This window comes from Ictidomys tridecemlineatus, chromosome 2 (genome assembly GCF_052094955.1).
Source record: "Ictidomys tridecemlineatus isolate mIctTri1 chromosome 2, mIctTri1.hap1, whole genome shotgun sequence".
Classification (NCBI taxonomy): Eukaryota; Metazoa; Chordata; class Mammalia; order Rodentia; family Sciuridae; genus Ictidomys; species Ictidomys tridecemlineatus.
The window spans coordinates 203161395-203188910 of NC_135478.1; the positions used below are offsets into that span (position 1 = coordinate 203161395).

Consider the following 27516-nt stretch of genomic DNA (forward strand, 5'->3'; position numbering starts at 1 on the left):
CTCAGTCTGTGGTACTTTCTTAACAGCTGCCCTGGCAAAATCGGTCAGGGCTCTTGTCTTCTAATGAGATGAAAGGCAAAGCCAGGATCAATACCTGGGTCCCAGAGTCCAGTACCCAGGGGAGCACCCACCTCATGAGAAGGGCTTGCTGCCAACTCCCTGCTTTCACTCTAAGCTCACTCCCTCAAAACTCTTAAAAGTAACTCTACCATGTCTTTCTCTGCTCTCCTTCTTGACCTCTGTTGCCCTCCTGGAATGATATGGCAAGAGACGCTCACAGATACACCCAGGCCTCCAGAACTGTGGGCCAAATAAATCTGTTCTTTATGTAAAAAAATAAATAAACTTGTTCAACTTCTTAAGGATCGTGCTAAATATACACTGCTCATGCAGCACTTTAGTGACTACCACTCCCACATCACCAACAGGACATTTTCATACAGACGTCTCATGAACTCAAAACATCTAAAACCCAAACCAACCACTTCAAAAGGTCAGTAATGACACTATTTTGGAATCTAACCAGGTCTAGGCATAACAATTCACTCCTCAGACAACTACGCTAGGCCTCAATTCCATAGTTATATTAAAAAATTCTACAAAATAAGAAATAAACCCCCTTTCAGAGCGATTATTTGAAGATTAAATTGAGTAACAGTACTTTCAAGCTATAAAGTGTTAAAAACAAGTCAATGTACTCACAAACTACTTCCATCTCTGAAACAATTTTTTCAATCATTCAAAATTAGAACTATTGATATTTTCCTCCCATATCATCTACAACCCATAATCTATATGTCTCTGGCATTTTTTCTTCAAAATATCATTTTTGTCGCTGCTTTCTAACAGATCCATAATTTCCACTCTCTAGTACTTTGAATGCCTGATTTATCAGCTTCTAATTTCCTCTGCATTTTATCTATATTGTATCATACTACCAGATTTCTCTTTAAGAATACAGTCTGCTGGAGAGCCATCAGAGGCTCACTGACCCACACAGTGAGGACCATTTATGCAGCCCTGCATTCTACAACAGGACTGCAGCCCAAGGCTAGTTCCCCTGTTCATCTCCCTGCTCGGAATGAAGTCATCTTGCCAGGAAACCCAGCTCTCAGTGTACCTAGGTTCACCATATTCTTCTCCCTTGTGTTGCCCTTTCAGGTGTCCTAAGGCCTTGCCAGTGTCATTCTCTGCCAGTGTTAACAAGTAGATCATCCACAATTTTCATTTTACTCTACTTGCTTCTTCCCTTAAAATATCCTACAAATGGACCTACCTGACATAATGATGCTATTATCATTATGAACTTGCTCTAAACCTTGAATCTAGATCAGCACCCATATTGAAAAAAGGTTGATTAATTCTAGTACACACCCCACAAGCTGGGGAACATGCTGGCTGGCCAGTCTCCTGGCCCTCTCCTAATGCCTCACATTCAGGGGCTACCAGAATCAAATTCAATAGCACTGTCCAACTTGTCTTCCTCCACAGTTCAATAAAAACCAACTGATGCATCTCAGCCGGTGGTTTCCAATTCCATCATGCATAGAACCCTTTTTATACATTTTTACTATTTTGCTTTTACTATGAACTGAAATTCATACTGAATAAGAGGTATGCACATGTATAATTTCAAATATTCATAATTTCAAATGTACTAATCTATATCTACATGTAACTAAAACACATGGATATATGTGAAATATATGCAGATATATATATGAAATTTGTCTTTACTACTATGAAATGAAATTCATAGATAATAGGACATACGCATACATACAATTTAAAATATTTATGTAAATAATTTCAAATACATTTACCTATATATAACCAGAATAGTAAAAAGAAATAAAAAGTTATTTATAATAAAACAGTATATTTAAATATATAAATAGGTACAATTATGTTGGAAAACACTGAGGCATTGGGTCACACCTACATATAGAATCAGCATTAATGCAACCACTATAAATACAGACTGATCTACAGGTACAACATCAGTGACTTCAATAACACAAGCAGAACTGCCATTAGTTATATATTTTCCAAGTTATATATGTAAAAGTTATAGAAGAACATTCAACAAAACAAAATTCATTTTTCTTCTAAATTTACACTGCAGTTTTGTTCCTGGGAAATTTGGTATGCAATAAATCTGTACAGATCATACTTTTTGTTTATATTTGAAGGAATTGAGGGTTATAGCCTCAGGAAAATATAAACAAGTTTTTCACTCTGTGAATGCCTAATAGTACAGTCAAAAGCCTTCTGGAACATAATTGTTCATTGTATTAGAGCAGGGAATGACAAACTTTTTTCCCTAAAGAGTCAGACTTTGCAGAAATAAAGGGGACCACACAGTCTGGCACAAGAATATAAGAATACAGCCACAGACACCAATAAATAAATGGAATTGACTGTGTTTAAATAAAACTTTATTTGCAAAATCAGGCAGCAGGCTACAGGTGCAGCAGGACCTCTCTAGAGCGACTTATACATATTGAAAGGTGTCCAGCTGCCACCCACTAAATGTCAGTTGCACTGTCCTATTATTGTGACCACAAAGATAACTCCTATGAGCAAGAACCACTCCACCTTCATCTCACCCCTGAGAATCCTGATCACCATTGCTATGTGCTTGACAACCAGTCCTTTTCTATGCCTGCCTGTAATGCAACTTCTGTTCAATTTATCTTAATTCTAATTGAGGGCCCAGCCAGCACCTTAGCTCCCTTTCTCTAATGAAGGGATTTCCTTAGTAATTAGAATATTTTCAAAATGATTTGACATTGATGTGCCACCATATATTATTCCTCAACTTGTTATCTATATGCTCTGTCTACCACCAGGAAGACAGATTCCTTGAGAGCAAAGACCCTATCTAACACTTCATCATATTTATAGACTCTAGCTTAATGATTTTCTGTAAGTCATGCAATAACTATGATAGAGTGAACGTCATGCTGGATGGTGAGGCTATTCCTGTGAAAGTTCAATAAAGATCCATGGATTCTATAAAATCATATTGAATAGAGAGGAAAGACCCATTTCAGATTCCAATAAGAATCATAACAAAAATAAACAGGGTGGTGACCTGGTGAGTAAAGATGGGTTGGATAATGGTTAGCTGCTACTTTAGATAAGGAAGCTATAGGAAACTTCTCTGAAAAGAGATTTAAATTAATACCTGGCATCTAAAAAGATCCAAGGAAGAGCACTGTAACCAGGAGAAGAGCATGTGTAAAATCCCTGAAATAGAAACCCCTGTTGTATGAATGAAGAAAAACCAGTCATACAATATTTGACACAGAGTTTTAAATAAGGGGAGTGATATAATATGATTTAGCTCTTTAAAAAGATTATACTAGTTTCAGAGTAGGGAACAGACAATAATAACTCCAGAGAAGAAGCAGGGAGTTCAATTTAGAAGTGATTGCAAGGAAGAACTGATGATGTCCTGGACTGGGGCCATGATGGTTTGGCCATGAGTTGCCCTCCAAAAGCTTCTATTTAATGGAAGTACATGAGGAGGTGAATGATCAGATCACAAGAGCTGTGATCTGATCAGTGTGTCCTAGTGTAAATGAATTAACTGGGTGCTAGCCACAGGCAGGGGGGGCATGGCTGGAAGAAGGAGGTTACTGAGGGCGTACCCTGAGAGGGTTTGACCTCTTCTCCTCTCTCTATGCTTTCCAGACACCTTGAGGTGAGCAGCTTTGCTCTTCCATCCCCTCTATCCTGATGTACTGCTTCACCTAAAGTTCAGAATAATGGAGCCAGTTGATTGTGACTGAATCTCTGAAACTATGAGCCCAAATCAACTTTTCTCATCTTGTTGGACATTTTCATGACAACAATGAAAAGCTTACTAATACAGAGGGTGACACTGAAGAGACACTTGTGCTATATATAAACAGATTTGAGATATCTTCTAGAAAACTAATCAATAGGACTTGACTTGTTGATTGGCTACATTTGGGTAGGAGAAGACTGGATGTTGCTATTAGGAATGCAGGAATAATATGGTTGGGGATTTGGTGGAAGGGCAAAAGAGCTTTTGGGATGTAAGTTTGAGGTAACTGTTATGCAATGATTGATTCTTGAAGATGGAACCACACTTGCATTCCCACAATGAGCCTTGCTTGATAGTGATATATTTTTTTAATATATATTATTGGATTCAAGAGGAGATGCCAAGTAGGCAGAGGGATGTGAAATGAGATGGAGACAAGGTCTTAAAGGGATGCATGTGTCTAGGTCATTGTGGCTGCTATTTAAATTCATGAAAGCAATCACCTAGGAAAAAGTACTTATTAGAGTAGGAGGGAAAATCCACCCCCCCATCCTGAAACTCTCCAAAACTTAGAGGAAAAAGCCAGTACAAGAGGAAAAGGAAAACCTTAATACGTCTGTACAGATCATACTTTTTGTTTCTATTTGAAAGAATCACAGAAAAGAAAATTTCAACTATGTGCCTCTGTTAACAGGATGGGTAAAATAAAACTGAGTGAGAGCTATACATTCCGTTTGGTGAGAAGGAGGTAATTCATGAACTTTATAAGAGCAGTCTCAGCTAAATAGGAATGAAGGAAGCCAAACCAATATGAGATGAAAAGAGGAATGAGAAAAGAGAAAGCAGACTTCTCAGAAATAAGTAGTGTAAATTATATTGATAGTTATGAGAAACAAGCCAGGCTAGTGAGAGAGCGCATGTAGTTCACCAGTACCTTCATACAGGTAAACCACTGATATTTACCTCATCTGGCTCCACAGAACAAGTAGTTGTGATCTCTTCAATGCAAAAATAAACTGATATCTCAGGTCAAAATAATTTGTACTTTTAAAGATATAGAGATAAAGCTACTAATCCTGAGTTATGACACTGAACTGAAAATTCCCCACAAATAAGGGGTGATATTTCATTTCTTTTCAAGCACAGAAACTTTTCTAGGCAGAAACTAATTTCATAAAAATTAAAATCTTATATAGCAACTACATTATAAAAGGAATCTTTAGGAAAATGGCAAAGTAGAGGAAATATTACAATTTAAGTCTCCCTGATATATAAAGAGTATAATTTATCAATAAGAAAGTCAATACAAGATACAGTAAATGACATATACAAAGAAATCAAGAAAGAAGACATTCAAATGATTAATAAGACAGCATACCATGAGCTTCTCATTATTAAAGAATTTCCCATAAAACATGAATGTAGAGCAATGTCACTCTAATATGTATTTTAGGAGCTCCTTAAACAAAATCAAATATACAGAAGTCCTCAATTACCATCAATGCCTAGCAGTATTTTTCTAAACATATATATGGTTACAAAACATACATATATCTATACATACAACAGTATAGTCTTGTCTTCTTAACATTAATTTGATATAATTTGTTAAGAGGCACTGATATTAGCATACACACACCAATGAAAAATATAAAAATTTAATTTAAGAACTCAGCATATTCTGAGATGTAAAATACATATGCAGTTACAAACATCATACAAACACAAAAGCACAGACAACACTTTTACTTAAGTGCCTACCTTCCCTGATTGCTGTGAAAGGGGTACCCTCTTCTTCTTGCAGCCTGATCACCTTCAGGGCTACCAACTTCCCATTTACCCTGAGAGAAACAAAAGAAAAGATGAAAAGTGAAAATATGTGCCTATTAAGGCTCTAATTGTCTTCCTTACCATTTCTATTTTATGCAATTTTGCTTTGAAAATGTCAGTGACTCAATTATACCACCACAGCAAGATTAATTCTGTAAGCCTGGGAATGCTATATCATCATCATAAATATTCACATTTTAAACATTCACACTTGCATAGGCCAAGATTTAATTGAAGTTTTCTGTGATTCACTCTGTTCCTTCCAGAATGAAACTTGTATTTAACAAAATCACCACATTTGACAATTATTCTCAAATTAATGAAAAACCATGCACTCAAAATAACTTTGTTTCTCAATAGCTTCCTTCTTTGTTTCTTTTGCTGAAACGTCTCTATTTTCAGTCTTTGATGAGGTCATTCAGTCCCCCAGGACAGAAATCTAACACTTAGCCTTCTCTCCTCTCTCAACATCACCCATTTGCCCACTTTTTTCTATTTTTTTAAGAGCCTTCCATGATTATATTTGATCTGGTTGTGTTTTATATTACAGTATATCATCAAAAAAGTTATGAATATACTATTACAAGATTACACAAAACCTATCCAAAGCAGATGGCTCTTCCATACACATCCTAAATGTGTGTCGGCTCTAATTAAGAGTAAGATTATGCTATGGAGATAACATTTTATCCAGTCAATTCTGTCAACTATTGAAAACATGATTATTCCTATTGGTCTTCTTAATTGCTCTATTTTCCAGCATACTCAATTTGGTTGGTTTGTTAGTTAAAATAATTTTTTTAAACACACATTAAAAATGTGAAGGGTACAAGAAGGTATTTGGCGAAAAATAAATCTCCCTGCTATACTTTGCTTCAGCCACCTAGCTCTCATTCTCTGGGTCATCATTTACCAATACTCATCTATATTTTAAGGTCCACAGATTCCATAGACATATGTATCACATTAATAATTGTGTGTGCACACACACATACAAGTATACATACACAAATGATAGTATAGAATTCAGAATATATTGTGTATTGCTTTTTTGACTTAAAATAACTATTTAGGTTTCTTCCTTATACATTTATAGAAAAATATCTCTTGCTTTTGGAAGGCCAGAGCGTATTTCTTTGCATGAGCATAACATACTTAATTTAGTTCTGGTCCTCTATTAATAGGCATTTAGCTTGTTCTCAATTTTTTGCTACTCTAATGATGCAATGAAAATTCTTGTATACAAAATTCCATCCATGAAAAAATGTCTGCATGATAAATTCCTAATTTTCATGAATACTGGAAATGTACTCGAGACAGAGGATATCAATTGACCCTTCCCATAGCAAACAAAGAGAGCTCCTGTTCTTTCTCTGTCACCTATGTATCAATATTTGATTTTGTCAGCCTCATAGATCACAAATTGTTTCTTGTTGCAATTTAATTATTATTATTTCTTTCTTTTGGGGGATAGAACCTAAGGCCTTGCATATACTAACCAAGCATTCTACCAGAAAGCTACAACCTCAGCTCTCTTGTTGCCATTTACATTCCTACCAAGGATCTTCAGAGGTTAAAGAAAACACAAAAAAAGATCTCCTGTGACCCAGAAAATGCAGCACCTGAGTCTAACATAAAGAACACAGATGCCTTTTTTAAAAAACTACATCTAATTGCTCTTTATTTTCCTCTAAAAATTGCCATAGACATAAAACCCAAAAGGCCAAGAAATTTGTCAAAGTCCAACCATCCCAGTGGTATTTGTCTTCGAACTGATGGTGAAATCCATTCTTACTGGTTACAGTAAAGGACTGAGGACATCTGGTACAAGGATCCACAGAGCCATGTCCTTAAGCTCAGAAGTTGTACTGATTTCTACTGATTTCTCCTGATTTCAGCTGGGAGGACAGGCCTACTGCCTTGCTGCTCTGCCACCTCTGGTCTTGAGTACATTACCTTGATTTCTCCCATCCTGTGTGTGTCTCAAGTACACAGGTGCAGGCAAAACTTTGCTAGGCACGTGGGGTTCAGCTGGAGTCTATACCTTGTGCTCTTTACTTTGTCCTTAGGACTCGGGAGCCTTTGGCAAGGCTTGAGGCTGTAAGTGCTGACATCTGTGCAGATTTTTCTCAGCCCAGCTGAGCTCATCCCTGGCTCCCTGAGGAGGCAGCAACTGATTCCAGGAACTGCTTGGAATTTTCCTCTCATTTACAGATATATTCCCCTCACCCATAAAACACACAACCTTCCTCCCACAAAGCTTCCCATTTCCCTTGAGAAGAGTTAGCTTGAATGTACTGTGAACTGAATTCTGGAACACAACACAGGAACCTGATACTTCTGAAGATCATGTACTTAAAACACACTCTCAGCCATGAAACCATGACTGGCCTTTACCACACTGAGCGTGGCAGAGCTTCTAATTGGATAAGCACTCTTCAAATGAAACCAAAGAAGGAACCCTTGTAAATACTCTCATAGAATAATTTGCATTACTTTCATGGTTAAAAAAAATTTTGAACTTATTTCCTATAACTGTATAAAAGAATAAAACAAAGGTTCACAGAATACTAATTCTAAAATCTGCATGACTGAACCTACAAGTATTAGTTTTTGTAATAGGTCATGATAATCACAATAGTTGGTGACATTGAGACTTTATCTATCATACATATGAAACTAAAATCTCCTTGAAATTTATATTACACTATAATAGGTCCAGAAGTAGAGGGGCTGTTTCATTAGCTGATATTTGCCTATTATTTCCTGGCACACAAAAATGTTTAATGAATGAATGTTGACACTGTTCATACACTCATATTTTTTACTCAAACATGCAAAATAAATCTAGAATTAAGTATAAAAATCCTTTTCAAAAATTACAGAAATACCAAAACTTTATAAAGCTTTCAACATCTCCTTTCACGTTTCTCTTCATTTTCTTTTCTCTCAGATTAAAGGTGCAGCCTCTTTGTTTTTGATACATGTAGATATAGACAAATTTTCACTTCCAAAGTTTTAGAATTTATAGAATGCTTTGTTAATTAACCTTTTTACACCCAATAGACATGTTTCAAAACACTCATTATCCTTTAATAATCTGAGTACAGACCACTAATCAGCAGCATCCCCTCTTTCTAGTTGCTTCATTGGTTTCCCATTAAGAATCATATTGATCATCAAATTACTCTTTAACCTCACAGTCACTGTAACCTTCTCTTTTCTTAATTAGCTTCCCTCCGTATGTCTGCACACTCACCTACTGCTAAGCCCCTCAACTTTATAGGCTACTGAAAATCCCAAATTACTGGCTCCTCCTTTGGAAAAAAGTAACATTTCTGAAACTTTCTAACATTTTATTTTTTGTACATATGAATTGGAAATGTCAGTATGACCAGAAATACTTGAAATCCTAAGTAAGTCCTGTTAGTTCTTAATATTAAAAGATATGTATTACCTTATGAATAACAAAATAAACATTGTATCTCCTAATTATCTTGTAACTGTAATTTATTTTACGAAGATTCAAAACATGTAATTCAAATGTTGATTTAAATAACTTATAATATTCACAAAATTCATGTGAATCAATCAATTAGAGCTGTTTACAAGAAAACATTGAGGATTCCTCTTTAACATGTCTTATTAATTAAATCAAAAGCTAATGAGTAGAAAGCAATCAAGGATTGATTGCCAGTGGAGACATTAATTCAGGTAAATAATGTGGTTTTAAAAAAAATGCTTCTGTGGCTGGGGTTGCGGCTCAATAGAGCGCTCACCTAGCACATTCGAGGACCTGGGTTTGATCCTCAGCACCACATAAAAATAAATAAATAAAATAAAGGTATACCAAAAAAAAAAATGCTTCAGGGTTAGGGTGTAGCTGAGTGTAAAGCTCCTGCCTTGCATGTGAAGTCCTATGTTAGAACCCCAGCGCTACAAAAAGTAATGATAAGCCTGGCATAGTGGTGCACGCCTGTAATCCCACTGGCTGGGGAGGCTGAGACAGAAGGATCAAAGCCAACAGTGAGGTGCTTAGCAACTCAGTGAGAGCCTGTCTATTAATAAAATACAAAATAGGGCTAGGGGCGTGGCTTAGGGGTTGAGTGTCCCTGAGTTCAATCTCTGGTACCAAAAAAAAAAAAAAAAAAGTAATGATAACCATTTTTTAAAAGCTTTCAACTGTGTTGCTAATACCACAAACAATACATTGAAGACATTAACAAATTTGCCTCCAGTTACGTTTGTTGGCACTTTATTTCAGCGATTCTCCACTGTTCTCTTATTCTTCCAACAACTACCATTCCCAGTTTGGCCTCACTGCCAGGCACACTTCAGGCCCCAAGATAGATGACAGGTTGTTTTAGTTTGCCCATCACATGAGTTGAGCTATCAAGGTTAGCACAAGGCACAGGTGCACACACAAGGGAGACAGCTCCAGGCACAGACGTGGGGAAACTACATGGCCAGGTAGAACCACGCTGAAGTGGCATCCAGTTTTCAAACTGATTCAAACCAGAAATCTCAAAATCTGCCAGCTTCAGAAACTCGGCCCACAATTCTGTGCACCTTAAATTTGTAGATAAAAAATTTTCTTGTGAGAGTGAAGCAAGATGTGGAAGCTTTGAATAAAAAGAACAGTCTATTCTTTCTTTCTTTTTTTTTTTTTTTTGGTCCATTTGTTCATTCAACATTTTGAAAAACCTAAAACTCCCCACTTTACTCAGGGTACATTTTCCATATTCAAAAGATGATGCTCAAAGAGAAATTGTTCACAGATAAACAATTCTCAAAGGAAAGCCTAAAGGCTTTCTATTCCATTAGTTACCTCAAATTAATAGGATAACTTAGTACAATAAAACAAAATTACAAATATTATCCAGGTCATCTTTGAAAATAGTGTCTATGTGCTAACACCTAGAAGAAATTATGTCTAGAGGATATAAAGGAAATTAAAGAATATACCTAAAAGAAATTTAATATACTCTGGGAAATCTAATATATTCTGCCTCTCTCATCCATTATGATTGTGTCTCAGGAGAAGCTGCTAAGGAAAATGATACCAGGTGCAGGCAGATACACTGTTTTTGTTTCCATGCTGTCTTGGTAGTAGGAAATGCAGATACCACTGAGGGAGTGACAGTAGCAAGCTGTGAAATAGCAAGGGCAATAATTCTTGGAATTATTTCGGAAATAATTCTTCCAAAAGTGTTGAATTTATACACTTTTGGAAGAATTATTTAAAATATTTGAAAAATTACGCTAATTTTTTGCTTAATTTATTAATACCTTCTTTTAAAAGTAGTTCAAATGCTGACTACTCTATATTATATATTTCAAAAATTAAAAGCTCAGCTACATATTTACAGCTTTGCTATTGTCATCTAAATCCAATTTGCATTCAGCTACAATTGAGAAGTCATTTAAAAACTAACCTTCGTTTCTCTGGCATATCCTGACAGTGCTATCTACTATACTTTATTAAAAAGTATTAGAATAATTACAACTTCAAGGTACACTGTCAGTAATTACATCTTGTCTTAATCTTTATCAAAATTGTATAGACAAAAGTAGAAGATTAATTCTGATTCCTGTTAAATTAACTTCTTTTAAATAAAATCTGCATATTAATAAACAATAGTGCATTGGATATTTATTAGAATATGACTAACAACAAAATGTCTGAGAATTTCATGCAATGAGAAAATATATTCAATTAAAAATTATTATCTATAAAAATAAATGACTTACTAAAGCACAGTACAACTTTATCAATATTTTTATCAAACTTTCAAACTCAGAATATTTTAAAATATAAAATCAGTCTTTTGAATAATGTTTTAAACATGAAAATGTTCATAGCAGAAAAAAGAAGTCAGAATGTTTCAACAATTCCAGGACAACCAACTTTGCACCCTTCCAAAAATTAAATCTGTCAACAAAGGAATTTACAGCGCTGTTACCTTGTAATTAGAAGGAGACAGAGGTCCTCATTGGCTTACCATCCTCAGCTCCACTTCCTGAACAAAGCAGTCCCTCAAAGACTTTGGTGGAACTCAAAGTCCTCTATAGTGAACCAAATCTTTAATTCTACCTTATGTTGAGACAAAATGCTGCTTCTTGTAACTTCCACTCTGACTTGTGTTCCATATTCACCAAGACTAAACTAATCGCTCTTCCACTCACTAAACAAAGTATCTAGCCCCTCATTCAACAAATACTGAGAGATTATGAGTCAGTGCTTGAGATAAAGAATGGACATCAATTTCCAAAGTTCATGTATGAAGACATGAATTGGTGTGAATATACTTTGTATACAATCAGAGATATGAAAAATCTGTGCTCTATATGTGTAATAAGGATTGCAATGCATTCCACTGCCATATATAAATTTAAAAAAATAACAACAACAAAAAAGAATAGACACTACAGATATGTCCCTGCATTTAAGGATCTAACAGTGTGGCCAAGGAGACAGAAACAGCCACGTAGGCACAAAGATGACTCAGACATACTCAAAGGGGATCTGTAGCCTCCTGCCTGTCAAATGGTCCAATGAGGTCATTGGTATAATAATATCTGCAATTAAAAGACACCAAATATATTTAAATATATAAGTAGATTGTGAAACTAAGAACATCCTCAAAGGTCATATTTGGTTGTGCCATGGAACCACCTCATTAGTTTAAAACCTTTTAAAATAAAGAGACTATCTCAAGCATTTACTTTCCCCCTCACACTCTTTCATATACACTGTCCTTCAGTGTAACCAAACAACTGACATGGAGGAGTTTCCTGTAAAGACCTATGATATGTGCCAAAGGAAGAAAGGATGATAATTTGAATATTGCCACTTGCTCACTATAATCACTTAATGAATTATCAATGGTTGCTAAAAATCACTAAAAGAGGCTACCCAGATTTAATGGGCCTCTTGATGGAAACTTTCATGCTCTTCCATGGAATAAATCCAACCCAAATCAGACAACATCTTGATCTAAGCACTTATTTAAAGGATATAAGAAGCAAGCTAAATACCACAACTGGAATATCACAACCCCAAAAATCCAGACTACAAGAAATTCTATAGATATAAACCTAAAAAAATAAATTTCAAGGAAGAAAAGGGGAAGAAGGCACCCACAGATTAAAGGAATGACATATGATCTTAACTGCAATTAATTGCAATACACATATCGAAACTTACCTTAATAGAAACAAAGTGTATTTTAACACAGACTATCTACTTGATTAGTCTAACAAACCATCATGTTTCCATGTTATCACATGATATTATGGTTATATGCTCTAAAACAAAATCCTCATCTTTCAAAGAAAAAAAAATGTGGTACAAAATAACTGGAGAAAACAAATATAAATGAAACAAGAGCAGTCATGTGTTGTGAATGTTTGAAGGGGGTGATAAGTTCAGAGGGGTTTACTATGACTGTGATATTAATTCCCATAAAAAGATTGTATAAAAAATACCCAATATATATTGGGATAAAAGTGATGAAGGAAAATCACAACATGCTATATAAAAGAATGAAGAACCTATTTTAAATTAGACAGAAAAGTATTCTCTGAAAAGATAACATTTTAGCCAAATATAAAAGAAGAAAGAGCAAGCAAAGAACAGTAAAAACCAAGGGAACTACCTGCAGAAAATTTCAGAGGCAAAGAATGAGAAGTTAAACAAAAACATAAGATGAAATCAAGCAAGAAAGAAAGAAAGAGGGAGAGAGGGAGAGCAGGTGAATAGAGCTAGCTGGGAAGTGAGAGAAACATCTATAGAGGGTCAGGAGCCAGATCATGGAGTCCTTTGGGGCAATGGGAAAGGGTTCATAGAAAATCACTGGAAGATCTTAAGAAAGGTAACAGCATGATCGCATTGTGTCTCCAGCTCACTTGCTGTGGTGTGGAGAATTCCTCAAGGAGCACAACCCTGGGAGGAAAGAGGGCAGTGAGCAAGCTGGCATAGAAGGTCCAGGTAAAACATCAAACATGGTATTTCTCACACTGGGTTACTGGTAAGAGCAACAGGGAACAAAAAAATATTATTGTGAAGACAAAAACATATATGTTGTCAGGATAAACTGGATTGGATGCAGGGAAATTAGAAAAGAATGACTCCAAATTTCCTGGAGTATTGGGTTGTTTGGAGGTACCATTTATTGAGATGAGGGAAATTTAAAAATGTGAGATTTAGACAAGTAAAAAAAAATGTGAGAGTCAGACAAGTTTTAAGAATCTATTTGACAAGATCTGGATCTGGAAAAATCCAACCAGAGATGTTAAAGGAAGTATTGGCATGCATGGGTCTACAACTTAGTACAAAATCTAGCCAGATATAAATTGTGAATCACTTGGAGGAATTCAGGGGACAGCCAGTTTTCTGTTGAAGCAGGAGTAACAAAAACACTCCAGAAAAAAGTCTGAGAATCTGCAAGAATTTGTTGGTCAGGAATAATGTCTTTGATCTAGGAGATATGAGAAGAACCTGAAAGGTAGAGGAAATAGACCAACATACACAAAAAGTAAGAACGAAGAGATAAAGTGAAGGTAGAGACACAACCATTAGAAAAGCAGTGGCACTGAGGATTTTCATTTCCCCTCGTCCCTCCCTCAAGGACACTTGTGTGGAGAAACGTATTACTGAAGTCCTTGAACATGCTACATTTTACATTTTCTAGAGAAATCAAATTTTCTCCTTTTGAGGTCAAGTTGCTACTTCAAATAGATTTTTATCTTCAGTAGCTTTTTGCCGCACAGAAAATGTTTCCAGAAAGCAGAAAAAAAATGAATATACTTCTTGATGATATTATCACTTTCCCCAATCTTGCATTACTTAATATGTTCTGACTAATTCTTATGTACTCTATCTCACACTATATCTAAAAATCAGAGTCAAATCCATTCATTCATGGTTTTCTTTTTTAAAAGTCACAGCATCACAATCAGAGCTGTCATTACACAAGCTGGGATTAAAGAAAAGAGGATAAAATCTGATGCTCAACCTCACCACATGTCAAACTTTCCAAACATAAGTTTGATGCTTTCATTTCCTAGCAGAGTCACAAATGTTTGCATTTCTCTGGCAGAAATGTCCAGCATCGCAAGAGACAACCTTCCAGTTTCAGAGAAAGAAGCATCTCAAAGAAGTTAAATGAGATGCATCAAAACCACATAAGTAATTCACTAGGAGGCTTGGAAGAGTCCCCAAATACTCATTGTCAAGTAGAGTTAACCACAGAGGTCTTGCATTCCCCATTCAAAAATAGTCATACAAAATTAAGTGAGGCTTGCAACAGCAGGATAAAACAATTACAGCAGCCCTGGAGAGTGATTAAGGCAAGGGTATTCAGAGTTCAGACTACTCTACCCATTCTAATAAAGACCAAAGCATGCGCGCGCGCGCGCGCGCACACACACACACACACACACACACACACACACACACCCCTCCAGTTTATGTTACAACCAGGACAGCAAGCTAATATTTTAGTGTTTTCTTCCTTGCTAAGAGCCACAGCCAAGTAATATGAAGCATAGCATTTTTGGTTGAAAGGTGATGCCAGCTAGCCAAAGAGATGATATGATTATGTTAAGATTTACATTCATATGGATATTGGACTCCTGCTGTCCACCTCTGCCAGCTATGGGACTCCTGGAGAGTTCCCATTGGTTGGGGAAGTGCGGTAGGAGGGATTTCCGGAGGAGGAACTTCCTCTTGGGATGCGGGAGAACACCGTGTGTGTCGATCTGCAATCTTCCCGGGAGCATCCAGGGCATTGGTGGCAGTTTTAAAAAATAAAGTTTGTTCCTGCTTGAGTGGCTCATGATTTTGTGCCTAGCCAAACTGCGGCACTTCCTCTTCTCTCTCTCTCTCTCTCTCTCTCTCTCTCTCTCTCTCTATTTGCTTTGTTTGTTTGCCTGCAAACACCCATGGAGAACTAACAAAGAAAAACTCCACACAAGTCTAGTGAAAAGGCTAGAAGACTAGTAGTAAGCCAAGAGCATTATGAGTAGTTTTCATCTTCTCCAAAAGAAATTATTACATTCAAAATTATAGAATATGGGGGCTGGGGTTGTGGCTCTTGTGTCCATCTACAACTTAAAAAAAAATAAAGTCATAGAAAATGTTAAATGTATATAATACATATAAAAAGAAATTTTTATATAAAAATAAATTTATATATAAATTAAATATATATAAAAAGAAATTTCAATAATATCAAGAAAAAAAAATTTATTTGTTTCAATATAAGCCTTTTATGGCAAAAAAAAAGGGAAGGGATTACAGAAAAATGCTATAATAGCATCACAAATTACCTAAATCTAAAAGACTATTCTTCTAAAAATAAGAATCACATAAAATGGACTATTTTAAAGGCAAGTAGGGTGCCAAATTAAAATATGATTCCTTTAAATATAAAGCTGAAAATATTAACCTTCATTTATGAAGGTCAAGGTTGATATTCATTCATATATTTCTAAAAGCAGATTAAATAAAGACCTTTACCAAAAAAAATTACATAAAATTACTAGAAAACCTATGCTGGTATCACTTCCCAAACCCAGCAAGAGGGAACATAAATTTGCCTTATTTGGAATAAACTAGTTGTATATGCTGTAAATAAGTTTCAAATCATGATAGTGGTGGGTTGTAGTTCCGCAGTAGAGCACTCACATAGCAGGTAACAAGTCAGTCCCAGTACCATAAAAAAAGAAAAGGAAAAAGCCACAATAGCTTTAATTCACAAACAGCACCAATGCTGAATACCCCTATTGCTTAAGTACCTACAATGTCGCAGGCACAGGGCCAAAAACTTTATTTACATTGTCTCAATTCCCATAACAGCTCTGTGTAATAGATACTATTACTTCACAAAGAAAATGAAGCACAAGATGGCTCAATAATTGCTCTAAATCACACACCTTGAAGTGGCAGGTCCACTTTTTGAATGCAGAGGTCAGACAATCTAAGAAGGTGCCACTGATGGATGGCACTACTATTCTACTCCCTTCATCAGAGGCACCGTAGTTACATCAGTGGGTTTTTTCAAGACATTGGTATGCAAATTATTTAATCTCAAAATACCTTTTATACTTTTGTGGTTTCTAATAATTTTTATGAAATTCAATATAAACCAATATATCTTAGAATGACATTAATAATCCATATCCCAATTATAAAACCAAAACATGCTGGTGCTAGAATAGTTAGAAAGCTTAAACCAACAATAATCTTACTATTCAGACATAAATTCTTCAATGTGTTTGTACCTTCCAGGTTGTTGGGTTTTGTTTTGTTTTCTTTTGTTTTTCCCTATGTGTAGATTTTTTTTCCCCAATTAAAAAAAAATCCCTACAGAACTTTTATATATGATCATTTATTTTATGGTATGTACTTGTGTTAATAATATGTACTTTAACTTGATGGGCTAGAGTAAGAAACCAGGAAGCCTCAATTTCCAAAACATGCTTTCCTTTTAAGGAATAAGGCCCCAGTACATCTTTCTTTCATGAAGTTTAATGACCTTTGAATTTGTATTTACTGGTGAAAGCAACCTTTCTGGCCAAGCAATAAAGGAGTGCTTAAGGATTGTGGGCCTGGCAGTCACATGAGGCAGAACTTATAGTGCACATACCTCTGAGATGGCCTGGCTAAAATTTAGTATAGTGAGACTGCCACATAGCCCATGATATAAACATCTCCAGGATATACATGCCAGTATATTTTACTCTATGAACCCAGATATATGATATGATCTTAGACCTGGAAGAACTAAGACTCATAGCATTCCAATGTGCAGTTTAATAAAGAATTTCCTATGTCCTGGTTACAAAATTTTACCCCCCAAAGTTGTGAGAGTTTCTTCACATCACACTTAAAGAGTCTTATCATAGAGTTTCTAAAAATTTGCCTCAATCATTACATGCATAATATTTATTAATTGAGCATCTATTAACATCACTGTGACAGTTGTTGAATAATATGCTAACATAGATGAGGGAGACACAAAGCAAGGCAGTGACTGAAACACACAGAGTTAAAAAAATATTTTCCTGACACTTTGAAGATTATCACAATAGGTGTCAAAACTACTGCAGAAGGAGAGAGAGAAGTTGGACTCAACTCCAAATACAACAAAAACAAGTGAGGATTTATAAACAGGGGCAGGTTGGGGTGTCCAGGGATGAAAAATTACTAAGAGCAGACATGAAGGGTAGGGAGAATTCTTTCTAAACTGACTTAGCAAGATTCTTGATGAAGGCAGGTAGGGAGATCAGATATCAAGGGTGGAGCTAAACTGATTTAGGATTCTTGTTAACACTGGCTTATATAGCTCTGTCAAGGATAGGGACCAAGATCAAGGTCTAGTCAAGAAGAGGGCTTAGACAAGCCTGACAAAGTTGGGAAGGACACGGTATTGTCAAATATCTGCTAAGTTTCATGGTATAGGTATGACTTAAATTAAGCCTTAAACACAGACTAGGATGTAGACATGCTAAGAAGAGAGGAAAGCCACTGTATATGGAGGGCTCTGTCAAGAAAATCATTCAAAAACAGGGTGAGCAAAGCACTTAGAGACTGGAGAGAAAATCAAGTGTGTGTGTGTGTGTGTGTGTGTGTGTGTGTGTGTGTGTGTGAGAGTATAGGGTAGAGCTTCAAATGAAGATAAATAAGAAACAGTGAAGTAAAAACTAGCAACAATACTCATCTTTATTGGTTCATTCTAACCAATAAAAGGAAAGTGAGAAATATTCTAAATACCTACTTCATTATGTAAGTTCAGCTTAAAACAAACTGTACAATTAACATCTGTATAATCAAATACATTAAAAATTTACAAATTTCCAGGACTTCAATATTATAGTTATGTATTTATACTATAAAATACCTCATAATGAATCTCTGTTATCACAATAAAGAGATCTCAATACACCAATGCTACTTCCAGGGTTTTCCGAGCAATCACATGTTCACTGCCATCAAATTGGGCATTGGAATCCCTCTTCTACAGAGCTGACTGCTTTGCTAGGGCTAGTGCTACAATGTGAGGAAAACTGATAAGGTCTTCAACAAAAAGCTATTCAATAATGTTAAGCCTCAGATACCAAATCTACTTCTTGACAAGAAATCCGATTTTCTTTCATGTGAGACAACACAAGTTTAGACCTTTGAGGAAGATTTTTCCTTGTACTGGTGTGTTTCATGCAGTATAGCTTCAATAAATGAGTGAGTGAAATCAGCTATCCCAAGTAATTACCAAAACAGCAAACAATTACAGATGAAAGACTACATTAGCTTTTCCTGTTCACAGAGCAACTTATGAAACGAAGTCACAAAAGTCAGCTTTCCTCGATGTCTCTCTTATATGCGTGTCAACCCTTACAGTCACTAATGGAAAGCACTCTGATATGCTTTTCACTTAAGTTGAAAACTAATATTAAAGGAGAAAAATCCCTGGCTTCAGGAGAAACTTATATTTAAAAGCAATATTGCTCAGTTTTAATCCAAAATTGGCAATGAATCAAATTGTCATTATTCTTCTCTATCTGAAGCAGATGTAAATTCTCAGTTGTCATCCTGAGGGACCGTTCCACGATGATATCTTATATACATATCCTAGCTCAGAAAATAAATATGGACTTAGCTCATTGCCGCAGTCTGGCTGGGCACAACCAGGAGCCACTTGTCAAAAGAAACAAACTTTATTTTTAGTATCACACACACCAAACAAAACTGCTCCTTAGGAAAAACCTTCAGAGCCCAACTGCCACCACCAGCTTCCCACAAGCCTCTCAACCTCCCCCACTCCTCCTGCTCTTGAGGCCGATTGGCTGGGTCGCGTGGGCAGAGCCAAAAAAAGTCCCCCAATGAGCAGCTCCCTAGTCTGAAAGCGGGGGAAACAGCCCAATGAGCATCACAGCAGAGGAGCCAATCAGTTAGAAGTTGCTGGGGCCGCTGTGAGCCAATCATCAGCTGGCAGTCTGAAAGTTTGCTGGGGCCCCTTCGGCTGTGGCTCTCAACAGCTCATGTAATATATTACCTAATAAAGAGATTTCAAAAAAGAATGGTACATCTGTAAACTGGGTAAATTGAATATATATCTCTAAATCTATGCCTAATCTGGCAGACAAGAGTTTTAATTACTGATTAGTAATTGTTGGCTTCTTTACTAATATTTATCTGTACCCTTTTTTTTTGTTCAAAAAAATGTTCATAAATATTACTTTCAAAAGTAAACACTATAGGCCCATTGTGGTGGCACAGGGCCGTAATTCCAGCAACTCGGGAGGTGGAGGCATGAGGATTAGACTGCAAGTTCAAAGCCAGCCTCAGCAGATTAGCGAGGCACTTAACAATTCAGCAAGACCCTATCTCTAAATAAAATATTAAAAAGGGCTGGGGATGTGGCTAAGTGGTTAAGCACCCCTGGGTTCAAACCAGTGTTTATAATTTCTTTTTAGTCACTTACCATTCATATTTCCACTGTCCCAGGCTACTCCACAGTGACATCATGGAGAATTTTGTTACTTATTTCACTCAAGTGATTTGTGGATTTCCATGTGCAAAAGTAGGTAACTGCATGAAACAGAACATCATACTCCCCTTTCCCTTCTGTGGATACGTTTATTTTGGAAATAATTTTCATTCCGTTGCTGCCTTCTCATTTGGGCCTTAGCCTAAGGTTTTATGAGCTCCTATTTATCTTACTACCTTTTCATTTATTGCTATAGGAGTATATGGCAAACAATCTCTGGCCCATCAGTACCATTACAACCCCTTTATCATCACAAATAACAGAGGAATAATATTATAATGAGAGCTGGACCCTTAAAAGGTAAAATTCATTCACATAGGTTTTTGAGTAAATCAGAAATTCAACCTTCTTAATCCTCACCTGACTTATGTCCCTGGGACTTGCCTCATGAGAGATAAACAACTTTGTTAATTTACATACAATACAAAGAATTGTCTTTGTCTTTAGAAACAAATTTTGAAAGAAAAAATACCATTTATTTCCTTCTTTTTTCTATGATTTTGAAAATCAAGACTACTAATGAATCAACTGGACTTACAGATTCTGAATTTAAGAAAGAGAACATGACAACTCATGTGTCAGATACACATCAACCAGTATGCTACAAAAACTCACTAATGTTGAATGGTTAAGAGGAAAACATGACCAAATTATATACACAGTTTGAAAATAGGTTTACTCATTTTAGATAGATGGAATGGCTCCAACTTTAAAGTATATTGAGAAAGTGACAGATGAAAAATTGAGACTCTCAAATTTTCAGTAGTCTGTTACTAATAAGGTGTGCAAACATAGTCCCATCTTTCAATCTGCCAACTCTGCCTCCTCCAACTTTCAAAGACAGTATCAACTTCCTCTCTTTATCAGCTACTTTTCTTTTTCATGATGTATGTGGTGTGTATATATATAAAACAAAAAACTTTTGAAACTTAGAAAGGGAAACAAATGCACAGGCTATTAAGTATCTATCAACATTATCTCTATGCAGATATCCGGCCATAATGTCCTCAACAATAGCATTTGTGATTATTGGCATCATCTATGCAACCATATTTAGTGATAAAAAATAACTTTAAATACAGTGATTATATTCAAACCTTATGAATTAAACAGGACCTTTTTAAAGCAAAGGATCAATGGTAAATTATTTCAGTTCACATCAACTATGACAAAGATGTTTAACAATGTAAGGAAGTACTGTCTGAGAGCTTGTGTGAAAAAAATAATACAAACACATAAATGTTCATACTTAGAAAAATACACAAGGAAGTAACTAAAAACAAGAACAAAGACCATGAACATTTGGCAAGTTTCAAGAGACACAAAAGACATAATCTTTTTCTCCTCATAGCTCATTTCTTGTGAATACTCAACTATATTCATAGCAAGTCCCAGAGACATAAGTCAGGTGGGGCTTAAGAAGGTTGAATTTCTGATTTACTTAAAAACCTATGTGAATGAATTTTGCCTTTTAAGGGTCCAGTTCTCACTATAATATTATTCCTCTATTATTTGTGATGATAAAAGGATTATAATGGTACTGATGGGCCAGGGATTGTTTGCCATATAAACCTATAGCAATAAATGAAAAGGTAGTCAGATAAATGGGAGCTCATAAAACCTTAGGCTAAGACCCAAATGAGAAGGCAGCAACGGAATGAAAATTATCTCCAAAATAAACGTATCCACAGAAGGGAAAGGGGAGTATGATTCTATTTCATGCAGTTACCTACTTTTGCACATGGAAATCCACAAATCATTCCAGTGAAATAAAGAGGAAAATTCTCCATGATGTCACTGTAGAGTAGCCTGGGACAGTGGAAATATGAATGGTAAGTGACTAAAAAGAAATTACAACACTAGTTATGCAAGAAATTGGCTGTGTACCTCTAAAGTTAATAATTAACAAGGGAGGGTTGAGGGAAGTAGAGATTTTAAATACCCCTGCACAACCAAAAACTGATACAAATTAAAACTCAGATCTAGAATTAGGATGATTGTGTCTAAATTCTGGTTCTGCCCTTTAGCTATATAATTGTGGGCAATTTATTCAACCTTTATAGGTCTCAGTTTCTTTGTCTATACATGGGGAAATTATTTTATTCCAAATCTCTTCTAGAGTTATGTATGGTAAAAGAAAACTTAATAGCTGACTTTCACTGAACATACACTTCATGTAGACAATGTTCCAAATACTCTGAATGTATTCACTCACATATATTCTTCACAGCTGTGTGAAACCAATTCTCTTTTTAACCCAATTTTTATGGATGAGAAAAACAAACTCAACCGAGTATTCAACAAATATTTATTTCATGACTCCAAATTACAAAGAGAATGGTAACATCAAGAGAGAAGATTCACAACAATAGACAATGTTATTTTAAAAAATCACAACTAGCATCAATAAAGAAATAGGAAGCAAGAAGAAAAACTAGTGCACTACCCAGAATTTTCCCTGATGTGTCTGAATTCATAGAGCCCATGAATAAATCCTAAATGAGATGATGTTGACAATAAAGGAAATGATTTCAGGTCTGTAAATAATCAGAACAAGAAAAGGGAAGACCATACATCTGGCACATAAAGAATAAAGTTCAAATGTTGGAGAAAACAAAGCTCCTCGAAATTTTCCATCAAGAGAACCTTCAAGTGTTTCCTTAATCATTTTCTCTCTCCCTTCTACTGACTTCTTCATTCCAGTCCCTATACACCCTCAACTCTTTTCCATGTGATTTAAAACTAAAGCAACATGGAACACTTTTCTCCTTTCTTCTTCTTCTCCTTTCTTCCCTGCCTCACTCAAAAGTAGCTTGAGTTTCATCCTCCTTTTTTCTACCTCCCTTTTTCTCTTCAACCCAAAGCAAAATTAGGTCTACAACCCCATTAGTCTCCTAAACATACCTAAGAAAAACATTCCTTATTGCAAAATGGATTCTTTTCGGGACACGTCTGATTTGACTTTCTGAATAGCTGACATCACCATTCACACTCTCCTGAAACTCCCTCTCTTCCTCCTTTTCTTCCTTGCTCCCTCATTTCTTTCCTTCCTTGCTTGTTGGTTTTCTTAGTGCCTAGGTAGTCCACCTCCTTCCTTTCCTTTGCTTTTTCCTTTGTCCAGCTGAAAAAATTGATTTTCTGTTTTTACATCCTTTCTATTCCATTCAGAGATGAGATACATTCTATTTTAATTTAATAATCAACTATGCTTTACTTTGGGCAAAGTTGCAGGTGCCCACAAACCTCTAGAGCTTAGCATTTAAACTTTCCAAGAGCAGAAAATATGAGTTTCTATTTAGTCAATCTCTTTCTCATTAGGAATTCTGCTTCCTTTTGGAATCCCAATAGGCCTCCATTGTAACACTTATTTGGCTTCTGGATATCTCAATCTCCATCTTCTTTCTCCTAGGAGGTTTTATCAGACACACAATAAAAGCCTTTAGTTCCTCTTCTGCTTCCTCAGAGCCTGTTTTTTCTTTTCTTTTTTTGTCTGTCAATACTTGTGCTGACTGCTAAGCAGCTTCAATTCACTCTCCAGTCTCACCCATCAGGCCAATTAGGAACAACTCTTATTCTCCACTGGATTACAATGGGGCTTTCAACTAATAACCAAAGTGCCTAATCTTTACAATTCTCCCCATCTCAGACAATACTCACAGATTTATAGGACCATTGATTTAAATCCCGGAAAACAGAGATAGTATCCTGGAAAACAGAGATAGTTAAAAAACAGCAATCCCAAAGAAATATTCTGAACTAGAGACCCAATTATCTTTTAAATTTTCAAGGAATTTGTTATGCAGGGAAATGTACGTCTGTTTCCTTGGAACTCCAGAAGGAAGGGAGAACATGTCTGCTCAGGAATCAATTGTTAGCATGAATGATGTCTTATGCTTGAGATCTTTAAATAATTTCCTTTTTGTCTAAGACTTTTTAAGCTCAGATTTTTTGCTGGATCAAAGCCAATCAGTTCATATGATCTTTTCCATTTTCAGATTCTGCTGACAAGGTTAGATGTCACTCCGCAGTGATTCATGATGAAGACACAAACAAGACCCTAAAGTTGAACTTCTCTGGCAACCGGAGCATACATCACTCCTTTGTCCAAAGCCCTCCCTTTTGATCCTGGCCTACCTGGAACTTATATCCTCCTCGACATATACAGTGTTGATGATACAATCTTTCACTGACTTGCTCTTTGTAATCTGTAGTCCTATACTTTTCACATGTGTGCTGTCTCTCCAGCATTACTCCTAACAGTACAGTAGACACAGAATGTAAGTAAGCATTTCTCTAAAACTCACTGATGCTTCCATCCTATCAGCTTGGACCTCTAATAGCACCCAATTTCACCCAAGCCCCAGTTTCTTTATTAATTCTTGTTTTAATTTTGCCACATTTCAAATCTCTTCAATTACTCTATCATTTATATCATGAGTAGTAAGGGATCTGAACAGGTTATCTGAATTTTAAACTGATCAGTTGCTATTCACAAAGTCATGAAGTCTAATCTCCAGACCTTCCTGTGTCTATGGCTGTACACCAAGCTCATTAACTTGTTGATTGATTTAAAATTAATTGACAAATCTGTGTTAGAGAGGTATTCCATAATAATTAAAAACTATTCACAAATACTCCACAGGTTCACTGAAATTAATGCGTCTAAAGACTCAATTTGATCCCAGAATAAAATGCTTTAATCTAATTTTATTTTTGGCAAAATATTTTATCAAGATTTCAAATGCATAAAGCAACATATAAATAAAATCATCATATAATTCATCCTCCAAATGGGAGCAATATTTACAGTAAAAAGAAGCACTATTAATAATCAAACAAAGACAACAGGCATAAACCTGGACTACCCCAGGCAAACCAGAAAACAAGATCCCCTTCTACACAAAGCAACTCAAAACGAAAGAGAATCTTGTCTTTCTCATGATTGTATCTAAAAACCTAATTTAGTTAATCCCAAAAGGATAAGTGCTCAGAAAATATAACTGAAAGAACTCTGTGCAAAGGTGAGCCCAAAAATTAAACTCCAACTATAATAGAATCCAACCATATGAGATTTTAAAACATGGCCCAAATTATCTTAAATTTCTCATTGAGTGGCAGAGTCACTTGAATCTGGTCTATTCCAACACTTGATCAACAGAATAGATGAAAATAAAACTGTGCCAGTCCTAGGCCAAGTCCTTAAAATATTGGCTGCTTCTGCTTTCTATATCTAGGTAGTACTATTTAGATCATCAAATCCTCACTAATTTTTTCTGCCTACTTTATCTATCAATTACTGACAGAGTAGTTCAGTCTCTAATTACAATAGCAGATTTGTCCATTTTTCTTTTAGATCTATTAATTTTTGCCTCTTGTATTTTGATATTATTCTTTGATGTGTACATATCAAGGGATTATTACATGTCTTTTTGGAGAAGAACTGACCCTGTTAACATTATGTAATTAATTCCCTTTTCATCCCTGATTGTTTTCTGAATCATCCATAGAAGGGCCTACTTTCTCTGACGCTAAACATGGTTCTTCCACCTTTCTTCCATTTTGCTAGCATGGTACACCTTTCTCTATTCCTTTACCTATAACCCGAGTTTTATATTTAAGAGATTTCTTATAGACAAATACATTTGGCTCTTTTTTTAATCCACTTTGAGTCTTTTAATTGGCACATTAATACTGATTAAATTTTAAGTTTCTTATATTTATATTAGTATATGACATGCATGTAATATTTTCTATTCATTATATTTGTTCTTCCCTTCTGATTTTATTTTCTGATTTCAAATAAGCATTATGAAGACTGCATTTTATATCCTCTTAGTGAATCAATTATCCTCTTAAAAAATTTTATAACATTCATTTTTGACTAATCCAAATCCACTTTCCAAATAACTATATCATATCATTGGTTGTATGGGTACCTTACAACACATTCCAATCTCTATCCCTTGTAAAACTGTTGTCGTCATTTCACTTTTCCACATGTTGTAATCATCCAATGCAATTACTATTATTGCTTTATATAAACAATTTACTTTTAGTCAATTAATAAGAAAAATAAAATACTTCATTTTATCTTCATTCATTCCTCTCTGATCCCCTTCCTTTCTTCTACATAGATCCAAGTTTCTAACCAATATAATCTTCCTGCTGTGTGAAGAACTTACATTTCCTTTAGGACAAGTCTACCAGTAACAGTCCCTCAATTTCTCTGAGGATCTTATTTCTTCTTCATTTTTAAAATACAACTTTATTGAATCTAGAGTCTTGGACTGGTGGGGTTTTCCTTTAAGAAAAAAAAAATAAGTATTTCACTCTACGCTTTTTGTTTGCAGAAGGTCTGATAAGAAGTCTTATATAATTCTTTTGTAGAATTTCCTCTACAGGTAAGGTGTTTTATTCCTGTAGCTTCATTCAAAATATTCTCTTTGTTTCTGCTTTTCTGCATTTTGAATATGATATTGCTAGGCAGAGGTTTATTTTAGTTTATTTTAGTTTATTTTGGGGGTTTGGGTTTGGTGTGTGTGTGTGTGTGTGTGTGTGTGTGTGTGTGTGTGTGTGTGTGTCCCTTACTTGAATGTTCTCTGAGCTTAATGTATCTAAGGATTATTATCTATTATTAATTTTGGAAAGGTTTCTGACATGATTACTCCAAATACTTCTGGTCCATTATTTTCCTGCTATTCCAACTACACATACATCACACTTTTTAACACTGCCCTACAATTCTGAGATGTCCCTTTCCTCCCTTACTTACTTACTTACTTACTTACTTTGCATTTCAATTTGTCAAGTTTTTATTGACTTATCTTCGAGCTCACCAGTTTTTTTTTTTTTCCCTAAACTGGGTTGAGATTATTCTGGGTTACATAAAAGACATTTTTCATTTCTGTAACAGTATTTTTATTTCTAGCATTTCCCCCCCTGGATTCTTATTTAGAATTCCCATTTATCTGTTCATATTCCCCATCTGTCCTTGCATATTGACTTTTTTCCATTGAAGTCCTTCACATATTAAACATAGTTATTTTCAATTGCCTGCCTAATACTGCTAACATCTAAGCCATATTTGAGATAGATTGTGATGCTGTTTTGTCTTTGCAGGTTGTACTTTTTCCTTGGCTTCTGAAATTTTTCTGTTGAAAGCCAAACACCTAAGAACTTATATTAATTTAGCTAAGAGATGGGCTATTTCTACTATTTGCCACAGCTACAGGTACCAGAGTCTTCATATTTACTCCAATATTCCTGTTCTTACCTTCTCTTGACTTTAGATTTCCTTCAGTACTCCTCCTCAGAGGGAGTGTGTCTCTTGAAGCTTTT

General features: G+C 35.6%; 1 protein-coding gene across 4 annotated transcripts in view; it reads right to left on the reverse strand.

The window, feature by feature from the left end:
- The window catches only part of Cdk14 (cyclin dependent kinase 14), a 701075-nt gene that overhangs the window by 361673 nt on the left and 311886 nt on the right, over positions 1-27516 (reverse strand). For all 4 annotated transcript variants that reach the window (XM_078040445.1, XM_005334679.5, XM_021732783.3 and 1 more), the window contains one exon: positions 5558-5637. In XM_078040445.1, coding sequence (XP_077896571.1) covers positions 5558-5637 — 80 coding nt within the window. The remainder of the gene's footprint in view (positions 1-5557; positions 5638-27516) is intronic.